Below are 21,136 nucleotides of genomic sequence, written 5' to 3' on the forward strand. Positions count from 1 at the left end.
TTTAAGTTTGCACACTAATCTCCTGTGTGGGACCTTGTCAAAAGCCTTTTGAAAATCCAAATATACCACATCCACTGGTTCTCCCCTATCCACTCTACTAGTTACATCCTCAAAAAATTCTATGAGATTCGTCAGACATGATTTTCCTTTCACAAATCCATGCTGACTTTGTCCAATCATTTCACCGCTTTCCAAATGTGCTGTTATCACATCCTTGATAACTGACTCCAGCAGTTTCCCCACCACCGACGTTAGGCTAACCGGCCTATAATTCCCCGGTTTCTCTAGTTTTATAAATCTATATAAGGTCATCCCTCAGCCTTTGCTCCAGGAGACACAATCCCATGCTAACCAGTTTCAAGCTGTCCAGTTCCAGCAAAACCCTTGTGAATACTTTTCTGCATTCTCTTCAGACTAATCACATCCGTGTGTAGGGTGGTGAACAGAACTGGACCCAATGCCCACTTTCCATGGTGAAAAGAACTGTGCATGATGTTCCCTTTCCTTGGAAACCTTAAATCTATGGATTTCCCTGCACTGGAAGATTGTGGTTGCTTGGCTACTTAAGTGGTGTATATCATTTTGTGAGTCAGAGGAATTAGGGATTGGATGGAATAGTGGGGCATTTACATCATCAACCACGTGAATGGGAAAATGGATTCCAGCCCCTCTTTTTCACATTGTTAATGCTTTACTAATGTTGTTTATAACATTTTGTACTCTGTGCACACAATAGAACCACATCACTTTGCTTTTTTGTGCTAATTATTCTTATATTTATTCTGGTTCAGCCAATAGCTATCAATGCAGCAACCTCTTAATATTTCCAGTTTTGGGGAATACTTAGTAACCTTCTTCACAGATATACTTATTTTGAAAAAATAACAGATTTAGGATGCACTAAACTACTGGTAAAGAAAATGTAACAAAATAGAGGAAAGTGAATGAAAAAGCACCAATATTTACCTTTTAGATTCAGATCAGTGACCCTCTTTAAATGCATCATACATTGCTGCTCGCCTTTCTCAATTCTGTAGCTTTTTTTAATATTTTAATTAATTAGAAACATAGAAACATAGAAAATAGGTGCAGGAGTAGGCCATTCAGCCCTTCGAGCCTGCACCGCCATTCAGTATGATCATGGCTGATCATCCAACTCAGAACCCTGTACCTGCCTTCTCTCCATACCCCCGATCCCTTTAGCCACAAGGGCCATATCTAACTCCCTCTTAAACATAGCCAATGAACTGGCCTCAACAGTTTGCTGTGGCAGAGAATTCCACAGATTCACCACTCTCTGTGTGAAGAAGTTTTTCCTCATCTCTGTCCTAAAAGGCTTCCCCTTTATCCTCAAACTGTGACCCCTCGTTCTGGACTTCCCCAACATCAGGAACAATCTTCCTGCATCTAGCCTGTCCAATCCCTTTAGAACTTTATAAGTTTCAATAAGATCCTCCCTCAATCTTTTAAATTCCAGAGAGTACAAGCTTAGTTGATCCAGTCTTTCATCATATGAAAGTCCTGCCATCCCAGGAATCAATCTGGTGAACCTTCTTTGTACTCCCTCTATGGCAAAGATGTCTTTCCTCAGATTAGGGGACCAAAACTACACACAATACTCCAGGTGTGGTCTCACCAAGGCCTTGTACAACTGCAGCAGTACCTCCCTGCTCCTGTACTCGAATCCTCTTGCAATAGTTTATTGCTTTATCAATACATCTCATATATTTTTCTTTTTCTTTTTGTTATAAAACATTAAAACATTCAAAGTTTCTTTAATTATCGACCAGAAGGTCACCTGGGGGGCTTACAGCTCCAGAATGCAAGTCCTGGGGCCTTGTGGCCTCCTTCACTTCACAGAGTGGACGGGCCTGTGGGGCCTCAAGGAAGGCATGTGGTAGCAAAGGGCAAGAACAGTGTGGAGAGAGAGAGGCCACATGGTGCAGACTGGCTCCAGCATCATCTGGCTCAAAGTCTCATAAATTCACTTGTAATAGCAATGAGAAATTTACTTGGATCAATTACTCTCAACATAGGAGAGATCCCCAACTTCATGTTGCCTGACAAACTCTTCTCAAGGGTTCAAGCCAGTTTCAGGTATCAATTATAACAGACATTTCAATGACAAACTCTGCCATCTTCTTCAGGAATGATGCCTGGGCGTGTTTAGTCCGGTGGTACTTATGCCCCACTATTCTGTCCCTCCTGATTGGTTAGTCTTTATCCAATCAGGTTTCTGCACTCCCACCTCATTTACAATCGAATTCCATTTCTTACTTAGGTTGGGACATTTGTCTTCATCAGAGTTTTACATTTACATTTACATCATTTATTATTATATTGTAATTTGTCCTTTACTGTGCCTATTGTCTTGTTTATTAATTATTGTACTGTTTTGTGCACTTTATGTAGTCCCGTGTAGGTCTGAAGTCTAATGTAGTTTTGTGTTGTTTCACATAGTCTAATGTAGTTTTGTGTTGTTTCATGCAGCACCAGGGTCCTGGCGGAACGTTGTTTTGTTTTTACTGTGTACTGTACCAGCAGCTCATGGTTGAAATGACAATAAAAGTGACTTAACTTGACGGAAACATTGGTTATAATTGATACCTGTACCCGGATTGAAGCTGAGAAGAGTTTATTCATCCTGTACACTGGGAATGCACTTGATCCCTTTTCATATTGCCCATTACCTAACATAGAGTGTGGTAACCATATCAAATACATCAGCACAATACTTCTGACTGCACACAACACACAGAACTAACTCAAGGCATTTGAAACCAGGCTGCATTGTCTGAAGAAGAGGTACATTGTAACTGGGAAGGAAACTGCAGTGAGGGCATCCTTGATGAAGTGTAAATATCTTACATGTTCATTAGGAAAGGGAAACCAAAAGTGGATGTGCCTCTCGGTCCTGGTCTACCTGCTTGCGGCTGTGACTTTGAGGCTTTTTGCTCATTCTTGCGGTGTTATGTTCCAAGGAGAACATTTAATGTATACACCACGTCTGGAAACAACTGGTTATCCAAAAACCTTGAAATCAAGACTTTGAAGCAGATTTTCCCCAACACAAGAAACCTCCAAATATTGCAGAAACACAGTGTTAGTGAGAAAAAAAATCACTCAACAACTGGCAATTATGCCGTTGATCATTTGTTCAAATGGCACAGGCTTCTTGCTGCTGTTTACGTGTTTAGCTGTGCATAAGAGTGCAGCATTTTGAGTCTTAGATGCTGGTGTGGCATGTGTTATCATCGCACACTGACTGATATCTCCATCTGCCAGTTCTATGCTTTCTAGTATTGTTCAGCCATGCACCCACCAACACCCTGGCCAAAATGGTATCTGATGTGTATTGTCCCACAAATGGGCACCTGCTCCCTGATGCCATTTTGGAATTGAATGAATACCCATTACATCTAAAGATGTGAATATTAAGGTTCTACATTTTGTGCCTGAATGTCTTTTAAGATGCAAATTATTGACCAACAGCTGTTCTAAAGAAAAGTAAGTCTTTTGCAGTTGTCCTAATTAGATTTGGAATCACATACCAGGCCTGCAACTCGGCAAAGGTGGTTTTAATCTTCTTCACAGAAGCATCCATTTCCTCTTTGATCAGGAGCTGGTATCTGGCCAACGAGACTGTGCATCGCTGCAAGTCCTTCACTGATTTTTCAATGCTTGTACCTGCTTTGAGACAAACAAATTCTGGTATCATTGTGATCTGTCTTCCTTGCAGGGTAATCACAATGAAAATTGTGTCCAACAACAGCTAGAGACCATTTCATTATCAGAGTCTCGAACAGCATTGTACCCACTAGTTTTCCAAGCAAGCCTTCTAATTACCAGCAAATGTGCACAGCTGAATTTCACTTCTATTGATCAAAGCACTTGATAATTTTAACTACTGTATATACAGTGGATTCTGGTTAACTGGGCCTGCAGTTAATTGGGGCAGCCATTTATTTCGGACAACTTTTAAAGAACAAAAATAAATTTTAAAAATAGCCAGGTTTCCCTTCACTTATTTGGAACCCTATGCTGCTTAATTGGGGCAAAAGTCATGCCAAACAGATTCTAACCATTAGTAGTGTTCTAGTTTGTTCTGTATTTCATTAAAATACATAATTTGTTTCTTAGTTTGCTTTTATCTACTTATTTGACTATTTGACTATCACGGGAGCTCTCTGGGGTCATTTTGGTAGCCGTTTACATTCCACCTCAGGCCAATGTTAATCAGGCTTCAGATGATCTGAGCAATGGGATCAAAATGCACAAAACAACACACCCTAATGCCTTCACCGTCATTTTGGGAGATTTTAACCAGGTCAGTCTGAAAAAAATTCTCTAAGCAATTACCATCAACAGATCACTTGCAGTACCAGAGGGAACAATACACTGGACCATTGTCACACCACCATCAAAAATGCCTACTGTGCTATTCCATGCCCTTACTTCGGGAAGTCTGATCACCTGGCTGTACTTCTACTCCCTGAATATAGGCAGAGACTGAAGACTGCAGCACCAGTAGTGAGGACCAAGAAGGTATGGACCAGGGAAGCACAGGAGCGCCTACAGGACTGCTTTGAATTGGTGGACTGGACTGTATTCAGGGATTCATCTTCGAACCTGGATGAATATGCTGCAGTTGTTGCCGACTTCCTTGTGGGCACACACTCATCCACATATGTTTTAGACTTACTGTACATTCCCAAACCAAAAGCTGTGGATGAACCAGGAGGTACGTCGTCTGCTGAAGGCTGGATCTGTGGCATTCAAGTCTGGCGACCCAGGCCTGTACCAGAAAACCAGGTATGATTTGTGGAGCGCTATTTCAGGGGTGAAGAGACAAGTTCAAATGACGTTGGAGGCGACATCGGATGCACGTCAACTCTGGCAGGGTCTGCAAGACATTACTTCCTACAAAGCGGAACTCAATAGCATGAATGGCAGCGATGCTTCACTACCAGATGAACACAATGCCTTCTATGCACGCTTTGAAAGCGAGAAAACAACTACAGCTGTGAAGATCCCTGCTGCACCTGATGACCCTGTGATCTCCATCTCAGAGGCCAATGTTGGGCTATCTTTAAAGAGAGTGAACCCTCACAAGGTGGAAGGTCCCAGTGGAGTACTCTGAAAACCTGTGCCATCCAACTAGTGGGAGTATTCAAGGACAGTTTCAACCTCTCACTACTATGGGCAGAAGTTCCCACTTGCTTCAAAAAGGCAACAATTATACCAGTGCCTTAGAAGAATAATATGGGCTGCCTTAATGACTATCGCCCGGTAGCACTCACGTCGACAGTGATGAAATGCTTTGGGAGGTTGGTCATGACTAGACTGAGCCTGGACCCATTGCAATTTGCCTATCATCACAATAGGTCAACGGCAGACGCAATCTCAATGGCTCTCCACATGGCTTCAGACCACCTGGACAACACAAACACCTATGTCAGGTTGCTGTTCATTGACCATAGCTCAGCATTTAATACCATCATTCCAACAATCCTGATTGAGAAGTTGCAGAACTTGGGCCTCTGTATCTCCCTCTGCAATTGGATCCTCAACTGCCTAACAAGAAGACCACAGTCTGTGCGGATTGGTGATAACATATCCTCCTCACTGACGATCAATACTGGCACATCTTAGCCCACTGCTCTACTCTCTATATACACATGACTGTGTGGTTAGGTATAGCTCAAATACCATCTATAAATTTGCTGATGATACAGCCATCGTCGGTAGAATCTCAGGTGGTGACGAGAGGGTTTACAGGAGTGAGATATGCCAACTAGTGGAGTGGTGATGCAGCAACAATCTGGCACTCAACATCAGTAAGACGAAAGAGCTGACTGTGGAATTCAGGAAAAGTAAGACGAAGGAACACATACCAATCCTCATAGAGGGATCAGAAGTGGACAGAGTGAGCAGCTTTAAGTTCCTGGGTGTCGTGTCAAGATCTCTGAGGATCTAACCTGATCCTAACATATCAATGAAGAAGGCAAGACAGTGGCTATACTTCATTAGGAGTTTGAAGAGATTTGGCATGTCAACAAGTACACTCAAAAAATTCTATAGTTGTCCCATGGAGAGCATTCTGACAGACTGCATCACTGTCTGGTATGGGGCGGCTACTGCACAAGACTGAAAGGAGCTGCAGAAGGTTGTAAATCTAGTCATCTCCATCTTGGGTACTAGCCTACAAAGTACCCAGGACATCTTTAGGGAGTGGCATCTCAGAAAGGCAGCGTCCATTATTAAGGACCTTCAGCACCCAGGGCATGCCCCTTTCTCACTGTTACCATCAGGTAGGAGATACAGAAGCCTGAAGGCACACACTCAGTGACTCAGGAACAGCTTCTTCCCCTCTGCCATCTGATTCCTAAATGGACACTGAATCTTCGGACACTACCTCACTTTTTTTTTAATATACAGTATTTCTGTTTCTGCACATTGTTAAATCTATTCAACATATGTAATTGATTTACTTGTTTATTTATTATTATTTTTATTTTGTTTATTATTTTTTCTCTGCTAGATTATGTATAGCATTGAACTTCTGCTGCTAAGTTAACTAATTTCACGTCACAGGCCAATGATAATAAACCTGATGATTTCCATGGAACTTAGGCTAATTAGGCCAAACACTTAATTGAGCCAAAATGTACCGGTGCCAGTATGTCCCAATTAACTGGAATCCACTGTAATTATTACAAAGATGTGAGTAATATTTTAAGATAGGTTTATTTTTGGAAAGGTGATGAATTTTTATCCTTATTCAGCCAGTTTCAGCACTGAGCTTACTTGAATCCCAAAATGGCGGCCCTCCTAAAACCAAACTTGAAAATTAAAATGAACTTATTCTTTACATATTTAGTATTCCCAGGGTGTTTTAACAAGTTCATTTCATCCTGTATTAAACCATTGTACTTCACTTTACATACCAAATATCCATTGAAAATGCAGCATTGAGACCTCCAGTATCGATAATTCCTCTTTGAACTTTTTGTAATGGTAGCAACTTGGGAAATTAATTTAGTGTAGATTTAGCCAGGAGCTGCCCATTTGTTTTTTATTCCATTTATAACCATTTGTTTTGGCTATAATGGGTCACATTACTGTTTACATACAAAATCTGGATAAATGAGCAAACACTAAGCAAGAGCAAACCATCCCTTTAGTTAAATTAATGTAATAAATAGGATAATTAAAAAGTAGTCTTTTTTAGATGGATAGCAATGCAGAAACACTTTTCCCACAAGCACTTAAGCTTTATTTTAAAAGTAAAATAGTCTCTGCGGACAGATTTTTTCCCCTGTTTTTCCACTGAGCAGAATGGATTTTATAAAGTGGATTTTCGTCTTGCAAAAAAGAGTCGTATTACTTAATTCTGAAAATTTAATGCAACTGCCAATTACCTTAAAACAGCAGTCTATCTCATAATTTCTGCTTTGCAACTAGACTTCTCTCCATGAAATTGAAGTAACAACTTCCTTATAAATCCTTATACAATTTTCAAAATGTTATTATGTGTATTTTTTTTAACAAATCTGCACAGGAATATTTGTCCATCATGAATGAACATGCAGATCTGCTGAAAATCATGACAATGTGAATTATTTGTCAGATCTGCACAGGTGTAGTCACTTTGTGACTCTTTCTGGCTATTTGACTATTAACATTCCAGCTTGTAAGACATTTGTCAAGGCAAGAAGGGCAACAAGATTTGCAAAAGGTTCACAAGGTTGTTACCCAGACTGCATCCTGAGATCGAAAGTTAGCATCTAATTTCTTAGTTTTGTTTTCCTCTCAAGTGTTATATAAAAATCCTTGGCTCTGTAGTTTGCAGCTGTTCTTCAAGTTCTGGCATATTTTAGAGGCAACTATTTCTTTGTCGGCCAATCATTTTGAGCAGCTTTGCTCAAAGGGCTCTATAAAATTAATGACTGACTGGATAAATCTGGAGTTTTACAGCGCACGTTGTAGAGGCCAATTAAGTCTACTTCCTTGGCAGACATTGACTGCTATAGACCAGACTTCATAAACTGCCACAACACCATTATTTTCCAACAAACACAAATTTTATTCGGGCTTCGAGCTTAACATGTTCCTTTTCAGCTTCCTGAAAAAACAATTAACTGCAATGAACTGGTCATTTGGCCCAGTTGGCCATGTTGGGGTTAATGGTCCGTGTGGTTGCCAATTCAGGATGGAGGCGTTTCTTAAAGATTGGTGATGTGACATTTGATTACTTTGTGTGTGACTTCAAATGTTCCTCTTACAAAGATTGACCTTCTAGGGATTGAGTAATTTCAACTGCGGTTTCACATCAATGGCTGAAGTGCGGTAATGCAAGAATTGGGAAAAGTAATTGAAGGGAACAGAGGGCAAGGTAATAAGGGGGAGAGGAGGGGTGGGGTAAGAGCTGGAAATGGAAGAAAGGAACCAATATCAGGAAGAAGAAACTGAGGGAAGGGAAGAAAGAATTTAAGCTTGAGGATCAGAAAGATGGCAGGGTTTCACTCACTGAAATTGCTTTGAAGATTCCTAAATGACACACTAACAGCTAATTTGTAATCTGATGCCAGTCTGTAACTAACAGTAATCTTACAACCAACTGATATTGATTCTGAAACTACACAGGAGGAAGCCATTTACCATCTGATGCTTGTGTTGAGCCCTATTAAACCACTCACCATCCTCAGCCCCATTTACAAGTATATTTTTCTAATCTTCCTTTTCAAATCTCCCCTGTTCCTTACAAACGCAATTATAGTCTGTTTCTCCTCACTGTATACAGAATTCTAGGCCTCACTCCTTACAAACACAATTATTGTCTGTTTCTCCTCACTGTATACAGAATTCTAGGCCTCACTCCTGTACACAGCCTATTTCCTCCCATTTACTTGAATCCCCATTACCCAATGGAGGTTTAGTTTCCAACCCTACCAAACCTCTATTGAAGCAGGATACCCTGCAAACCACCTATGGTGAACGCACTCATCATCGTGTTCTGCTTGGATACTGTGGCACCTCCATCCTTCTCCCCTAGCTCCAAATGATGCTAAAATCACACCCCAAAGCCTCAAATGTGCCAATGTCTGCTTTCCCTGTTGATCTCCAGAGCCAGTCTCGGTCCCATACATTGCGTGTGGCCTTTGTACATTCATGTTGTTCAAAATGAAAACCGTGATGAAGTTTGAGAAGCGTCAAGCCTTTCGTCTCAAGCACTACTGAAGGTTACAGCACAGTGAAGCATATGGCACAACTAAAAATACCTAAACTGAATCTATTTTGTCTAAATGGTCGGCACAGCTTTGTGGGCTGAAGGGTCTGTATTGTGCTGTAGGTTTTCTGTGTTTCTATGTTTTTAAATCCACCCTCGTTAACGCCTAGCAATTTAACATGGGGAACATTCCTGCCTTCTGCAAATGTGGATTTGGCAGGAGCTGGGGGATTTTCAACTGTGGACATCCAAAACACAGCTAACGCAGGATCACTTGATAGCAAATTTAGAGAAAGAGTTGGTCATTCAATCCTTTGAACCTGCTCCAGCACTCAGTACGACTAAGGTTAATGCCAATCGTGATATTATATTCCTGCTTTCTTCCCGTACCGCTTCTTGCCTTTTGTACAGTATCTAGAAATTTAACAATCTCCTTCTCAGACATGTATAGCATCTTCTCTCCGTGGCAGAGATTTCTGCCAATTCATTGTGGTCTGAGTGAACAAATTTCTGCTTGGCTCAGTTCAAAGCCGTCTTGCAGCTGGCCTGGCTAATGGCAGAACTTGATGCTCACCACGGAGGTACAGCCATTCACTCAGGGGCAGGATGAGGAAATAAATGAATGTACAGTGTGTCCACTGACACCTTAGCACTTCCCTTTGCTACTTTTAACTACTTGCAAAGAGCTCTGAGAATTCACAATGGAGAGATTCACTTCAGTAATTTGTAATAGACATCGGCTTCATGATGACCGATAATGCAGTGGAAAATGATGCAACTATAAGGGAAGTGCACAGCAAATTAAACAAAATGTGGAGAGTGAAGGCAAGTTCTTCCGGAGCAGTGGAGATTGAGGGAAGACCTGATAGAACATACAGGATTATGAGAGGCATAGATAGGGCACGTAGCCAGTATCCTTGCCCCAGGGTTGAAACATTAAGATATCAAGTACCACAGGGCATGCGGTGAAGGTGAGGAGGGTAAATTCAAAGGAGATCTGTGGTGAAAATTCTTTACACAGGGAGTTGTGGGTGTCTGGGATGAGCAGCTGGGGGTGGTAGTGGAGGCAAAGAGAATCAGTACCTTTAGTTTCCTGTGTGTTGACTTGCCATAGGCCTCTCTCATCGATACAATCATAGGGAAAGCGTGAGAGTACTTACTTTCTTAGGAGGTTAAGGAGATTCAGCTTATCATCGAAAACTCTAACAAACTTCTACAGATGTACCCTTGAAAGTGTCCTGACTGTTTTGCTTCGTGGTTTGGTAGGGCAAACTGCATGTGCAGGAATGTACAGGCAAGAAGCTACAGAGAGTAGTGAACTCAGCCCAATACACCATGGAGCACGTACTTTCCCCATCACTGGTGGGAAGTGCTTCAGGAAAAAGACCTGCAGTCTGCACACTTAGAGAAACCTACCCACTGTTCTTCAAGAGGGCCACGGTAGCGTGGCGGTTAGTGTGACGCTATTATCGCTCGGGGTGTCGGAGGTCAGTGTCTAGTTCTGACGCCGTCTGCAAGGAGTCTCTGTACATCTTCCCTGTGGAACGTGTGGGATTCCCCCGAGTGCCCCTGGTTCCTCCACAGTTCAAAGATGTACTGGCTAGGGTAAAATCAGTGATTGTAAAGTGTCCCATGATTGGGTTAGGGTTAAATTGGGATTGTCAGGGGTTGCTGGGGTATCACAGCTCAAAGGTCTGAAAGGGCCTGCCCATGCTGTATCTCTACCTCCTCCTGGGCTGGACACCGGGCATGAAGCCCTTCCTTCTGCTTGCTGGAATGATTCACTTCTGGCCTGGTGTGGATAGGCTGCTGGTCTGGCCTGATGCTGGGCTGGAGGGCAAAGGGGTGCGGCTGCTCACTGCTGAGGTGTGGGGCTCAGGCTTTTGAGCTCTTGCGGACAAACAATGTAGTGCGAGTAGGTGGGTGGGGAGAGCAACAGTTTCTGAAACATCCAGTGGAGGTGGTGAGAGAGACCAAAGGGTCTGGGCTGTCCATCGGCATATGGAGAAAGGGCTATCAGTCTACCAGTTCCAGCAAAGCCCACACTTGCTGTGCTTACCCAGGGGTTAATCTCCAGACCCAGACTTGACTCTACCCACCCCCCCACAACACCTGAGCCAAAGGCAATTCATTGCAGAGTTTGCACTGGCTTCTCTGCACAGCACTTCTGTCAGTAAGACAGTTCAGTGTGAATAATGTAGAGTGACCCCCTTCAGTGCTGATTCCATTAACAGACTTGTTCCTGAGAATTAAGTGAGGTAGTAATGTAAGTGGGCAGAGGACAACCACAGCTTCAATTAACAGATTCTGATAAGGGTTCACAGGTTTGTGAATGTTTTGCTACTCTCAAGATAATGGTAAATTAAGTTGTGTATTGAGTCGCAAGAGACTATGGATGTTGGAATCTGAAGTTGGAAACAGACTGCTGGAGGAATTCAGTGAGCCCAACGGCATCTGTGGAGGAACATCTTCATCAAGGCTCTCCATCTGTGGAGGAACATCTTCATCAAGGCTCTCCATCTGTGGAGGAACATCTTCATCAAGGCTCTCCGTCTGTGGAGGAACATCTTCATCAAGGCTCTCCGTCTGTGGAGGAACATCTTCATCAAGGCTCTCCATCTGTGGAGGAACATCTTCATCAAGGCTTTCTGCCTGTGGAGGAACATCTTCATCAAGGCTCTCCATCTGTGGAGGAACATCTTCATCAAGGCTCTCCGTCTGTGGAGGAACATCTTCATCAAGGCTCTCCATCTGTGGAGGAACATCTTCATCAAGGCTCTCCATCTGTGGAGGAACATCTTCATCAAGGCTCTCCGTCTGTGGAGGAACATCTTCATCAAGGCTCTCCGTCTGTGGAGGAACATCTTCATCAAGGCTCTCCATCTGTGGAGGAACATCTTCATCAAGGCTTTCTGCCTGTGGAGGAACATCTTCATCAAGGCTCTCCATCTGTGGAGGAACATCTTCATCAAGGCTCTCCGTCTGTGGAGGAACATCTTCATCAAGGCTCTCCATCTGTGGAGGAACATCTTCATCAAGGCTCTCCATCTGTAAACCTGAACATCAATTATCCATTTGCCTCTGCAGATGCTGTCTGACTCACTGAGTTCCTCCAGCAGTTTGTTTTTTTGCGTGGCATTGAAATGATTCACACAAACCTCATTCATTTCCATGTAAGCTCAATTCCTTTAAATAAACGCAATGGCCAATCTTAGTCTGAATGGTGTGGAGCTTTCCATTATTTACAGGAATTGTGGGCAATGTTCAGTATCATGGTATTAGGGTAAATTCCAAACATTTGCCATGCTAACTCTCCACTCTGCATAATAGTGCCTGATGCAGATCTTGGGACATAGGTCCAATGCAGATGAAACACCTTAATGTAGAAGAACTATATATTGAATGCTTATTATTTTATTATTTTTAATATAACTAGTAGCTATATACTTATGAGTCATTGTTGCATAAGAATCCGGTCATCCTACCCATAGTAATCTTCATGCATTAAGCTCTGAGTTACACAGTCAGGGACTGATGTATCATTATTATGACTGTAAGGGGAAGGTGGGATGGGCACGTTTCACAAATGAAAATTTTATATTCTGTTGTTTTATGCAGGGTCCTAGAAGAGCACACGTGGGTAGTGTCACAGCAGAAGGAGGCAAAGCCGTAACAGTGGGCTGTCTCGTTTTAAGGAACAGATTGCAATGTCCAGTAGTTACTGTTCCAACCTACTCCGGGAAGATGGTCAGAGTAACAACAATATGTAGTAAAATAGTGCCTTTAAAGAGAAAGATGAAGAGATATGAAAGCAAACCATTGTTTAAGTAGGGGTGATGTTGGTACAGGGACGAATGGGACAGTATGAGCTAGATCTTGGTTGTCTTGAACAACTGCAGGATTAGCAACCCCAAAACCTGACAAGATTGATGCTGGAGAGCACCAGAAGTTGCAATTTTGAACCTATACTTTTGATCATTTTTCAACTGTGAGGTGACAGCGAAAAATCAGTCAACCTTCTCCAATTACCACCTTCAGTAGAGCTACTAGGACTTGATGTTTCAATCCCTATGGTAAGTCCGCACACTCGATGTTGGCAGAGGGCTTGGAGTGGTGACAAGGAGGGAGGGTAGGTACGTCATCGGGGTCATCAGGTGGGCACCCTCCTTCTTTGACGTTTCGTTGATAAGCCCACGACATCTCCAGAGGGCTCAATGGTGCTACCTGGCGTCCCAGATACACACCCCTCAGTTCCATACCCTCCTGTTGTCATCTTGCAGCCCATTTGTTGTCTTTCCTTTTAATCCAAATCCAATTGCTGCTTTCTTTTGTTGCGTTTGACAAGGACTTGATTGCTTGTTGGAGGGAGTGACCCCCTCACCCCCATCTTCTTCAATAGACTGGTCATAGATGTAGCAACGAATCCCCTGCATCCCACTTCTACAGGGAAAATCTTGGTCTTCCAGCCATGCTGGGCAGCTTCAGTTGCCAGTTCAGAGTACTTGGTCTTTTTCCTCTCATAAGCTTCTTCGACACCATCTTCCCGTGGTACTGTCAATTCCACAACATATGCCAGCTTGGCTGTTGTGGACCACAGGACCATGTCTGGCCGGAGTGTTGTAGCTGCAAAGTCTGGGGGACACACAAACTTTTTTTTCCAAGTCCATGTCCATTTTCCAATCCCGAGCAACCTGCAGAATGTTTACATCTTTTGATGTTATACGGTGCTCTGGAGGTTGGGCTGCTGGTACAAATCGTGTGATGTGGACATTTCCTGCCACTGTTTGTGGGAGAGCATTTGTGGTGATTTGCCTCTGTTCCAAGATTGATGACATCAAGTCCTAGTAGCGCTACTGCTCTACTGTTGTATTACCTTTGTGCTGAAAATAATTAATTGAATGGTTGGAAGGTAAATGTGTCCGTCATTAACAACAACACATGAAGACAACACAATAATAATGCCTACCTTTTTTTAAGGTGAATAGAACATTCTAGATATACTCACCAGCGTTTACAAATTTCTCTGTCAGATAAAAATTCCATAACTTAGTATTTTCAACAACTGCTGAGTTAGTTATTGGACCACCGTATTCTAGCAACGGTCAGAAAGAATGGCAACAAGATGATTTAATGCAAACATGAAGACTATTAATAATCCTACTAAGCCTCCAGTTAACAGCTTTTTCTTCTCTTAAAGTCTGTTCCTTTACTCTTTCTCACCAACAGAACAGTTACACATTTAGGTATTAATCAGCAGGACTATCTGCATAGGAATCTTTGGTTGCTGATAATTAGTATTTTAGGGAATGGCTTGGTTTGTCCTGGGATCCCTTATGTGATTGGTAAGTGGGATAAGTTAACAGGCCTTTGAGAATTTGAGATCCATGTGCTGAATGTACTGTTGGAACAATCAAAAACTACAAAGACTGAGAACTGCTACCATTCTCATTCAGAATGCTAATATTGTGATATTAAAAAGAAGCACTTAAAAGTAATCCATCTTTCTCTGTTAATATATGATACCTTTACTCCATAAGTACACTATACATGACTTTCAATAGGCAGTAATCTACAGAAGGTACAACACAGGAACAGTTCTTTCAGCCTAACCAAAAGTATTTACATTCTAAGGAAATTCCAGGGAGTTACAGCACTGGCATTAAATGCACCCATAAGCGGATGATAATGTTTTAACCTCTATGTATTTTCAGTTGTTGGTAAATGAGGTTTCCTAGGGGCATGGGTTGGGTGGAGTGGTTGGAATTTGCAACTGTCATGTTGTAAATGCCGTGATTATAAAGATTTTACCCTCTTACCTCTTTTCTTGCTTGAGGTCAGGTCACCTGGCACTGATGAAGACACAGGAGCAGTTGGATGGGAACTGGGCAAGGCTTTTGGTTTCGTCTTGTTCATTGTTCTGTTGGTCTGATATTTTTGAGCATCCTGAACTGGCTGAGGTAGTAGCTCCAATGGCATGGTCTCATTTTCCTGAGTGAGACCAACTGAACAAGGATTGAAAAGGAACAACTTCACTGCTGATTTTCTCAATAAGCCTGGATTATAATAACCCTCTTACACTGATACAGTTCCCACCAAGGTAATTACCCAATATTATCAAATTTAATACCCCAATATAGTAATCATATACATTCACTGTTGTGCTTTGAAACCTGGCAGTACGCACTGTAGGTGTTCAATTTGCTTTACCCCTTTTCCATGTATTTTAATTTTTAGGACATTTGTATCCCAATGGTAATGTGGTTTTCCTGGATTAATTCACATGCTGTGCATTTTAGAAAGGACATTATTGTCCATATACATCATGCACCCAAACATTTGGGAATTTAATTACTCTATTTGTATTGTACATTAACATTGCAATGAAACTATACCTGAATTGTTATTGACAAAACTCCAAGCCATAGATATGTGTGACCTGTGCAGTGACACAGGTTGCCTGGGGTCTGTCAGCATGAGGTGCCCAAACCCCTTTTACAATGTCCCACATCAATTAGATTTGTCTCTTTATTTCTAACAACCCCACTACTCCATCAGCAACACCATGTACCAAACTCCTATGACAGTTCTGCACTCTAATTATTACAAATTCAGAATAAAGAGCTTACTTTTGCAATTGCTCCTCTCACTTTGCTTTTGTACTCAACAGTACCTCCAATTTTTTTTTACCATGTGAAAGCCTCTGACGTAAATCTCAGAAACAATGCACCCAGGATTCTGGGTATATAGCTGTAGTCTGTAGTTAGAAAACTGGGTAATTATCACATTATTTGGTGGTGGGGGGGGTAAGCAACTAAATCAGTGACTGTCCACTGAGAAGCTATAAAACATAAGCAGTCCAAAGTGATCAGAGGCGATTGCTTTAGGAATACAGTATCATGTGGATGAACATAAGACATAGGAGAAGAATTAGGCCATTCAGCCCATCGAGACTGTTCTGCCATTCCATCATGGCCGATTTATTATCCCTCTCTTTCCTATTCTGCTTTCTCTCCATAGCCTTTGACGGTCTTATTAATCAAGAACCTATCAACCTCTGATTTAAATATACCTAATGATCGCCAGCATCTGGCTAAAGAAATTCCTGCTCATCTCTGTTCTCGCAGAACATAGACCTTGATGAAACTGAAACAGGTAAGACTGTAAAACCAGCTTACATTATGCTGTTGTAGGATTAATTTCACCCCTAGAGTTCTCCATTCAGAACAATATGTGAACAGTGGAGAAATAGATCAGGATTTGTTTAAAAATGAGAATGAAACATTTCTGCCTGACTTTTTATGTTGTTGTCGTCCTGCATTTTCATTAAAAAAAATTTGTACATGTTATCTGTAATAAATAAGGCATATGTCAGAAGCTGACCTGTTTTCTCTGGGGCCATTAACTGATGTAACACTGGGCTGGTTGCTGCTTTCTCGTCGTTGGAAAGAATTTCCGTCTTCTCACTGAGAGAGTCCGCCGAGGAATCATCATTTGCTGAGCTGTTGGCATGGTACTCATTCAGTCCACCTTTTGGTAGGGGGAGATCTGCATTCTCTCCCAGTCCTTGGGTCTTTTCATCTTTTACTTGGCCATTTGCCTGTCTCAGTTTCCTTTTTCTTTTCTTATTGTGCTGGGTAAAATAAGCATTATATATATATTCGCCCCATTGCTAACCAAGTAATTTAAATTCACACTATGCATTCAAAAATAAGGATTCTGAAATTTACCTTCTTTTTACCTGGCACGTTCCATTCTTTCAAAACCTCCACTGCACTGCCTGACCGAAAACAAAATAACACCAATAAGGGAAAGTTGGCATTTCACTTTCTAATTATGAGTTCCTTTGGACAGGAAGCAAATTTACTAATTTCCTGCTTTTAGAACAGAGTTTGAATGAAATTAAAACAAACAATTTCATTTGACAGAATCCCCATCTCTTTGTTTATTTGATTTAATTTAATGGAAAAGAGATTCCTTGGAGTGCTCTGTCCTGTGATTTTGCTGGAAGACCTTTCACCAGGTTCAGTCACGGTTCTAGGAATGGGAGCAGCTCTGAAGAAATTCCAAAGTATTCATTTTTTGTTTTCTCAGAAGCTTAACATATAAATCAAACATTTCTTCCCAGTCTAGGCTTCCTCCATATGACACAGATGTCTTTTAACAATGACATACCTCACATTATTAGATCTTAGAGAGCTATCATGATTCGATGACCTGGCATGTAACTTTGACTCAGCTGTTACAAGACCAATGCAAAAGAGGTACCTTCTATTTTCCTGAGTATAAAGCATAATAATGAGCTACTGCAACCACTTTTTAACAGAGCTAAAACAATTCTCTGCGTGTTTCTCCAGTGATTTAAATATTAGCAACCTTAAAAGAGGACCATGAATGGAGGCATTTACTGTAACGCATTTCTCAGCTTGATGACAGAGCTCAGCAGAAACATGAGAGGCAGGTTGGGCAGAGATAACCAAAAGAATGATATTAAGGAGGCCTTTCAAAGTTTGGTATTTGAGAGGCTCCCAGAATGGGAAAAAGGCAGCTGAAGGTGCTGTCATTGATGAGGGTGAGGCAAGGCAAGTGAGTGGTGGGTTGGTGGGGCAGCGGGTTGCAGGTGAGGCTTGAACTAGACTTGAGGACATCAATGTGAATCTTCACATTCGTGCATCAAAGTCCAGGGAATCAATGGGAACTGGGCAAAGATCAGAATGGTATTCAGATTTACAATGGATGTAAACACCGGCATTCTGGAAGAAATTGAATTTGTGGAATATGGGACTTGGAATGCCAACACCAAAGTTAAAATCCAGAAGAGTGATACAGCATAAGGTAAAGACTGACTATTTGAAACTTCGGAAGTAAAAAGTTTTGATGGAGTTAGCTGTGGCTTATCTTGTGTATTCCATGTATAGCTATACATGCATTGTGGCTGGATATACTTATGGAATGTTGCTTTTGCTAATTCCATTACTTCATCTCTTCCTCCTCTTAATTTTCATCATTCACTGATAATGGAGCCCAAGTGGTCCTAAAATTGAACTTTTAAAGAAGTGAATGACTGTCTTTGCACTGTAGTAAGTGACAAGAAAATGGCAAAAAATGCTGATGTTTTAATCATCTACTTTGTGAAATGATCACTAACTTCAGAAAAAAAAAACATTCTCACATTTCAATTTAAAAAGTTAATTGGCATCAGTCAGCACAACAATCACCTTTCACATCTGGTTATCAGACCAATGTAGTTCAATGTATTCAGAAATACTTGTAAGCCTGATCTAAAGGAGACAAAGGAAATTGCAGCTATTGGAATCTGGAGCAGCAAACAATGTGTTGGAGGAGATCAGTGCACCAAACATCATCTGTAGGAGGAAAGGAATTGTCAGTATTTTAGGTTAAAACCCTGCATTAAGATGCAGTGTCTCAAGTCCTGATGCAGGGTTTCAACTCGTGAAGTCCATATTTCTTCTCTTCCCACAAATGCTGCTCAACCCACGAAGTTCCTCCAGCAGAGTTTGTTAAGCCTGTACATAGACATAAATCCCACCAAGACAGTGTAGGAATTTAAAATTTGTGAATTCAATAAATTTGTTTCAGTTTGCCCTGAAAGAAAATTGTCCAAAAATTTAAAAAAATCAGTTACCCCTACTCTGTATAACTCGTATGTGATCAGTCCCAGAGTGGTTGCTTTGAAGTAACCTAGAAACATCTCTATTCACGGACAACCAGACTTACCAGTAATGTTCAAATTCCATGACTGCATAAAGCAGAGTCAAATGTTTCAAGGTGATGACAAACTTGGTTACAATTGGAGAAAGTAATTTTCTTACCATCCACAAAGGCCTGCACTGCCTTATCTACATTATTGTCAAAATGTTGAAGCACCAGGACAATTTCATTATTACTTCTGTTTGGAACCACAGTTCGAACAGCAGTGATCTGGAATTGGAAACAGAGACAGTAGTAAATCGATTAGCTCTCACTTTCGTGATGATAATAGTGCTCCCTCTTTTCCTGACCTTTTTTTTTATCATCTGATAGACCAGTAAAGATGGTCTAGACACTACGAAAAGTGTAACCCACATCTAACTTCTCTACACTGTGCGTGAATCATGAATCTAATACAACAAGACTATTCAGAATAAATCCTAATGGAAAGGATGGGGGTTCATGCACAAACAAGAGAAATTCTGCAGATGCTGGAAATCCAAGCAACACACACACAATGCTGGAGGAACTCAGCAGGCCAGGCAGCATCTATGGAAAAGAGTAAACAGTCGACGTTTTGGGCCGAGTCTGTTCAGCAGGACTGGAGAAAGAAAGATGAGAAGTCAGAGTTAGAAGGTGGAGGGAGGGGAGTAAGAAACACAAGGTGATAGGTAAAACTGGGGTGGGGGGGGGGGTGGGTTCATGTAGATAGGTCCAGTGACCAGATAGGGTCTTGGATGAATTGAATGACCTTTTTCTGTGTTGCTCCTTCCTTAAGAGTTTTTTTTGAGGAGATGGTATTATATCCTCATCATAACAGTCTAGTAACAACATCTTACCACTTAATTAATGATTATTTCATAGTCCTGTAAGTGCTATGGAGCCAGTTTTTGCAATGCTTTACAATGTTAACAATCACCATTCAGGCTTTGATTCTCAATGCTATCTTTAAGGAGTTTCTACGTTTCCCCCTGTGACTACATGGGTTTCCTCTGGGTGCTCAGGTTTCCTCCTACATTCCAACAATGCACTGTTAGGTTTAGGGTTACTGAGATGTGGGCATGCTATGTTGACATCAGAAGGGAGTGGAGGGTTGTGGGGACCCAGCACAATCCTCAGACTATGTTAGTCACTGATGCAAATAACACTTTTCATTGTATGCTTCAATGTTTCGATGTACATGTGACAAATAAAGCAAATCTCTGTTAGTCCCCCATTTGCCTTTTGTTTGGTCTGTCATGCTCCCTTGTTGACAGCTGTGGCTGGGGTCTACCTATCTAAGCCAGGCATGTGTCAGGCCTGCAGCGTTCCTTCCCAGAGTAGCCCTGTAGTGGACTATCAGTAGCAATATCGACTGTGTGGGAACAGGCTCTGCATTGTAGCCAGCAGTAGTTCCCTCCCAGGAGAGGAAAGCCACGTCAGCTGCATAAGTCATCCACAAAGAATAAACATATAGATTGTGCACTGGTGGTGACCCAAACCCTTTGCTTGCCTCTCACAGAATGCAAAGAAAGGGTCCTTCGAATTGTTCAGAGGAAACACATTGATAAGTAAGGAGCTTACAATAGTCTCTGTGTTTTATTATTTCTGAGGTTAGATGCAAGGAAAGGCATACTTATTTGATGCTGACGAATCAATTTAGTGAATGCTTAGAGACTGAGTCATAAAGAGTGATGATTATTTTGCCATTTTTGCTGGAGACCTGATGAGGAATGTCTTTCCATTTGATCATAAGCAAGAAAGAGTTAAAGTGCTGTCACACAGAAGACTCTGATGCTGCAAAGTACCCTTAAGGCTGCTATTACTGAGTGCGGGTTATTGTGGTGTCTCTACAATTTAGTTCACATTTGAACACTAAATCTAAACTCTAGCCCTTTTTGATTGATGAGGCTCTGACAGGCACTAAAGGCCGTGAACCCTTGATTTCAATTATGTTCCCTGCAGACCGAGTTGATACCTGGCTCTTCACGGAAGAAAGGCAGCAAAGCAAACCAAGAAGAGGAACTAGTTATGTTTACAAATTCTGCGTTAATAGAATCCTTTCACCACTCATGCACAAGCTGTGATTACCCAGCCTAGGGTGAGCATACATCGAAGGAACTCTTGAAGAAGCAAGTATCTCAAAGTTCTTCTTGCTTCACAGCTAATCATCGATTTAGCAATTTAAATACCATGGCTGGCCACACCCTACTATAGGTT

The 21,136-nt window shown here is 41.6% G+C and overlaps 1 protein-coding gene across 4 annotated transcripts in view; it reads right to left on the minus strand.

Annotated features, from left to right (window-relative positions):
* LOC134347674 (SPATS2-like protein) overlaps positions 1 to 21,136 on the minus strand; it is a 107,995-nt gene that overhangs the window by 54,267 nt on the left and 32,592 nt on the right. For 3 of the 4 annotated variants that reach the window (XM_063050058.1, XM_063050056.1, XM_063050055.1), the window contains 5 exons: positions 19,060 to 19,168; positions 16,957 to 17,006; positions 16,610 to 16,859; positions 15,046 to 15,231; positions 3,552 to 3,690 (listed from right to left, as the gene is read on the minus strand). In XM_063050058.1, the coding sequence (XP_062906128.1) occupies positions 3,552 to 3,690; positions 15,046 to 15,231; positions 16,610 to 16,859; positions 16,957 to 17,006; positions 19,060 to 19,168 (734 nt within the window). The remainder of the gene's footprint in view (positions 1 to 3,551; positions 3,691 to 15,045; positions 15,232 to 16,609; positions 16,860 to 16,956; positions 17,007 to 19,059; positions 19,169 to 21,136) is intronic. The other variant, XM_063050059.1, reaches the window with a different exon arrangement.

The sequence above is a fragment of the Mobula hypostoma genome, chromosome 6 (assembly GCF_963921235.1).
Source record: "Mobula hypostoma chromosome 6, sMobHyp1.1, whole genome shotgun sequence".
Classification (NCBI taxonomy): Eukaryota; Metazoa; Chordata; class Chondrichthyes; order Myliobatiformes; family Myliobatidae; genus Mobula; species Mobula hypostoma.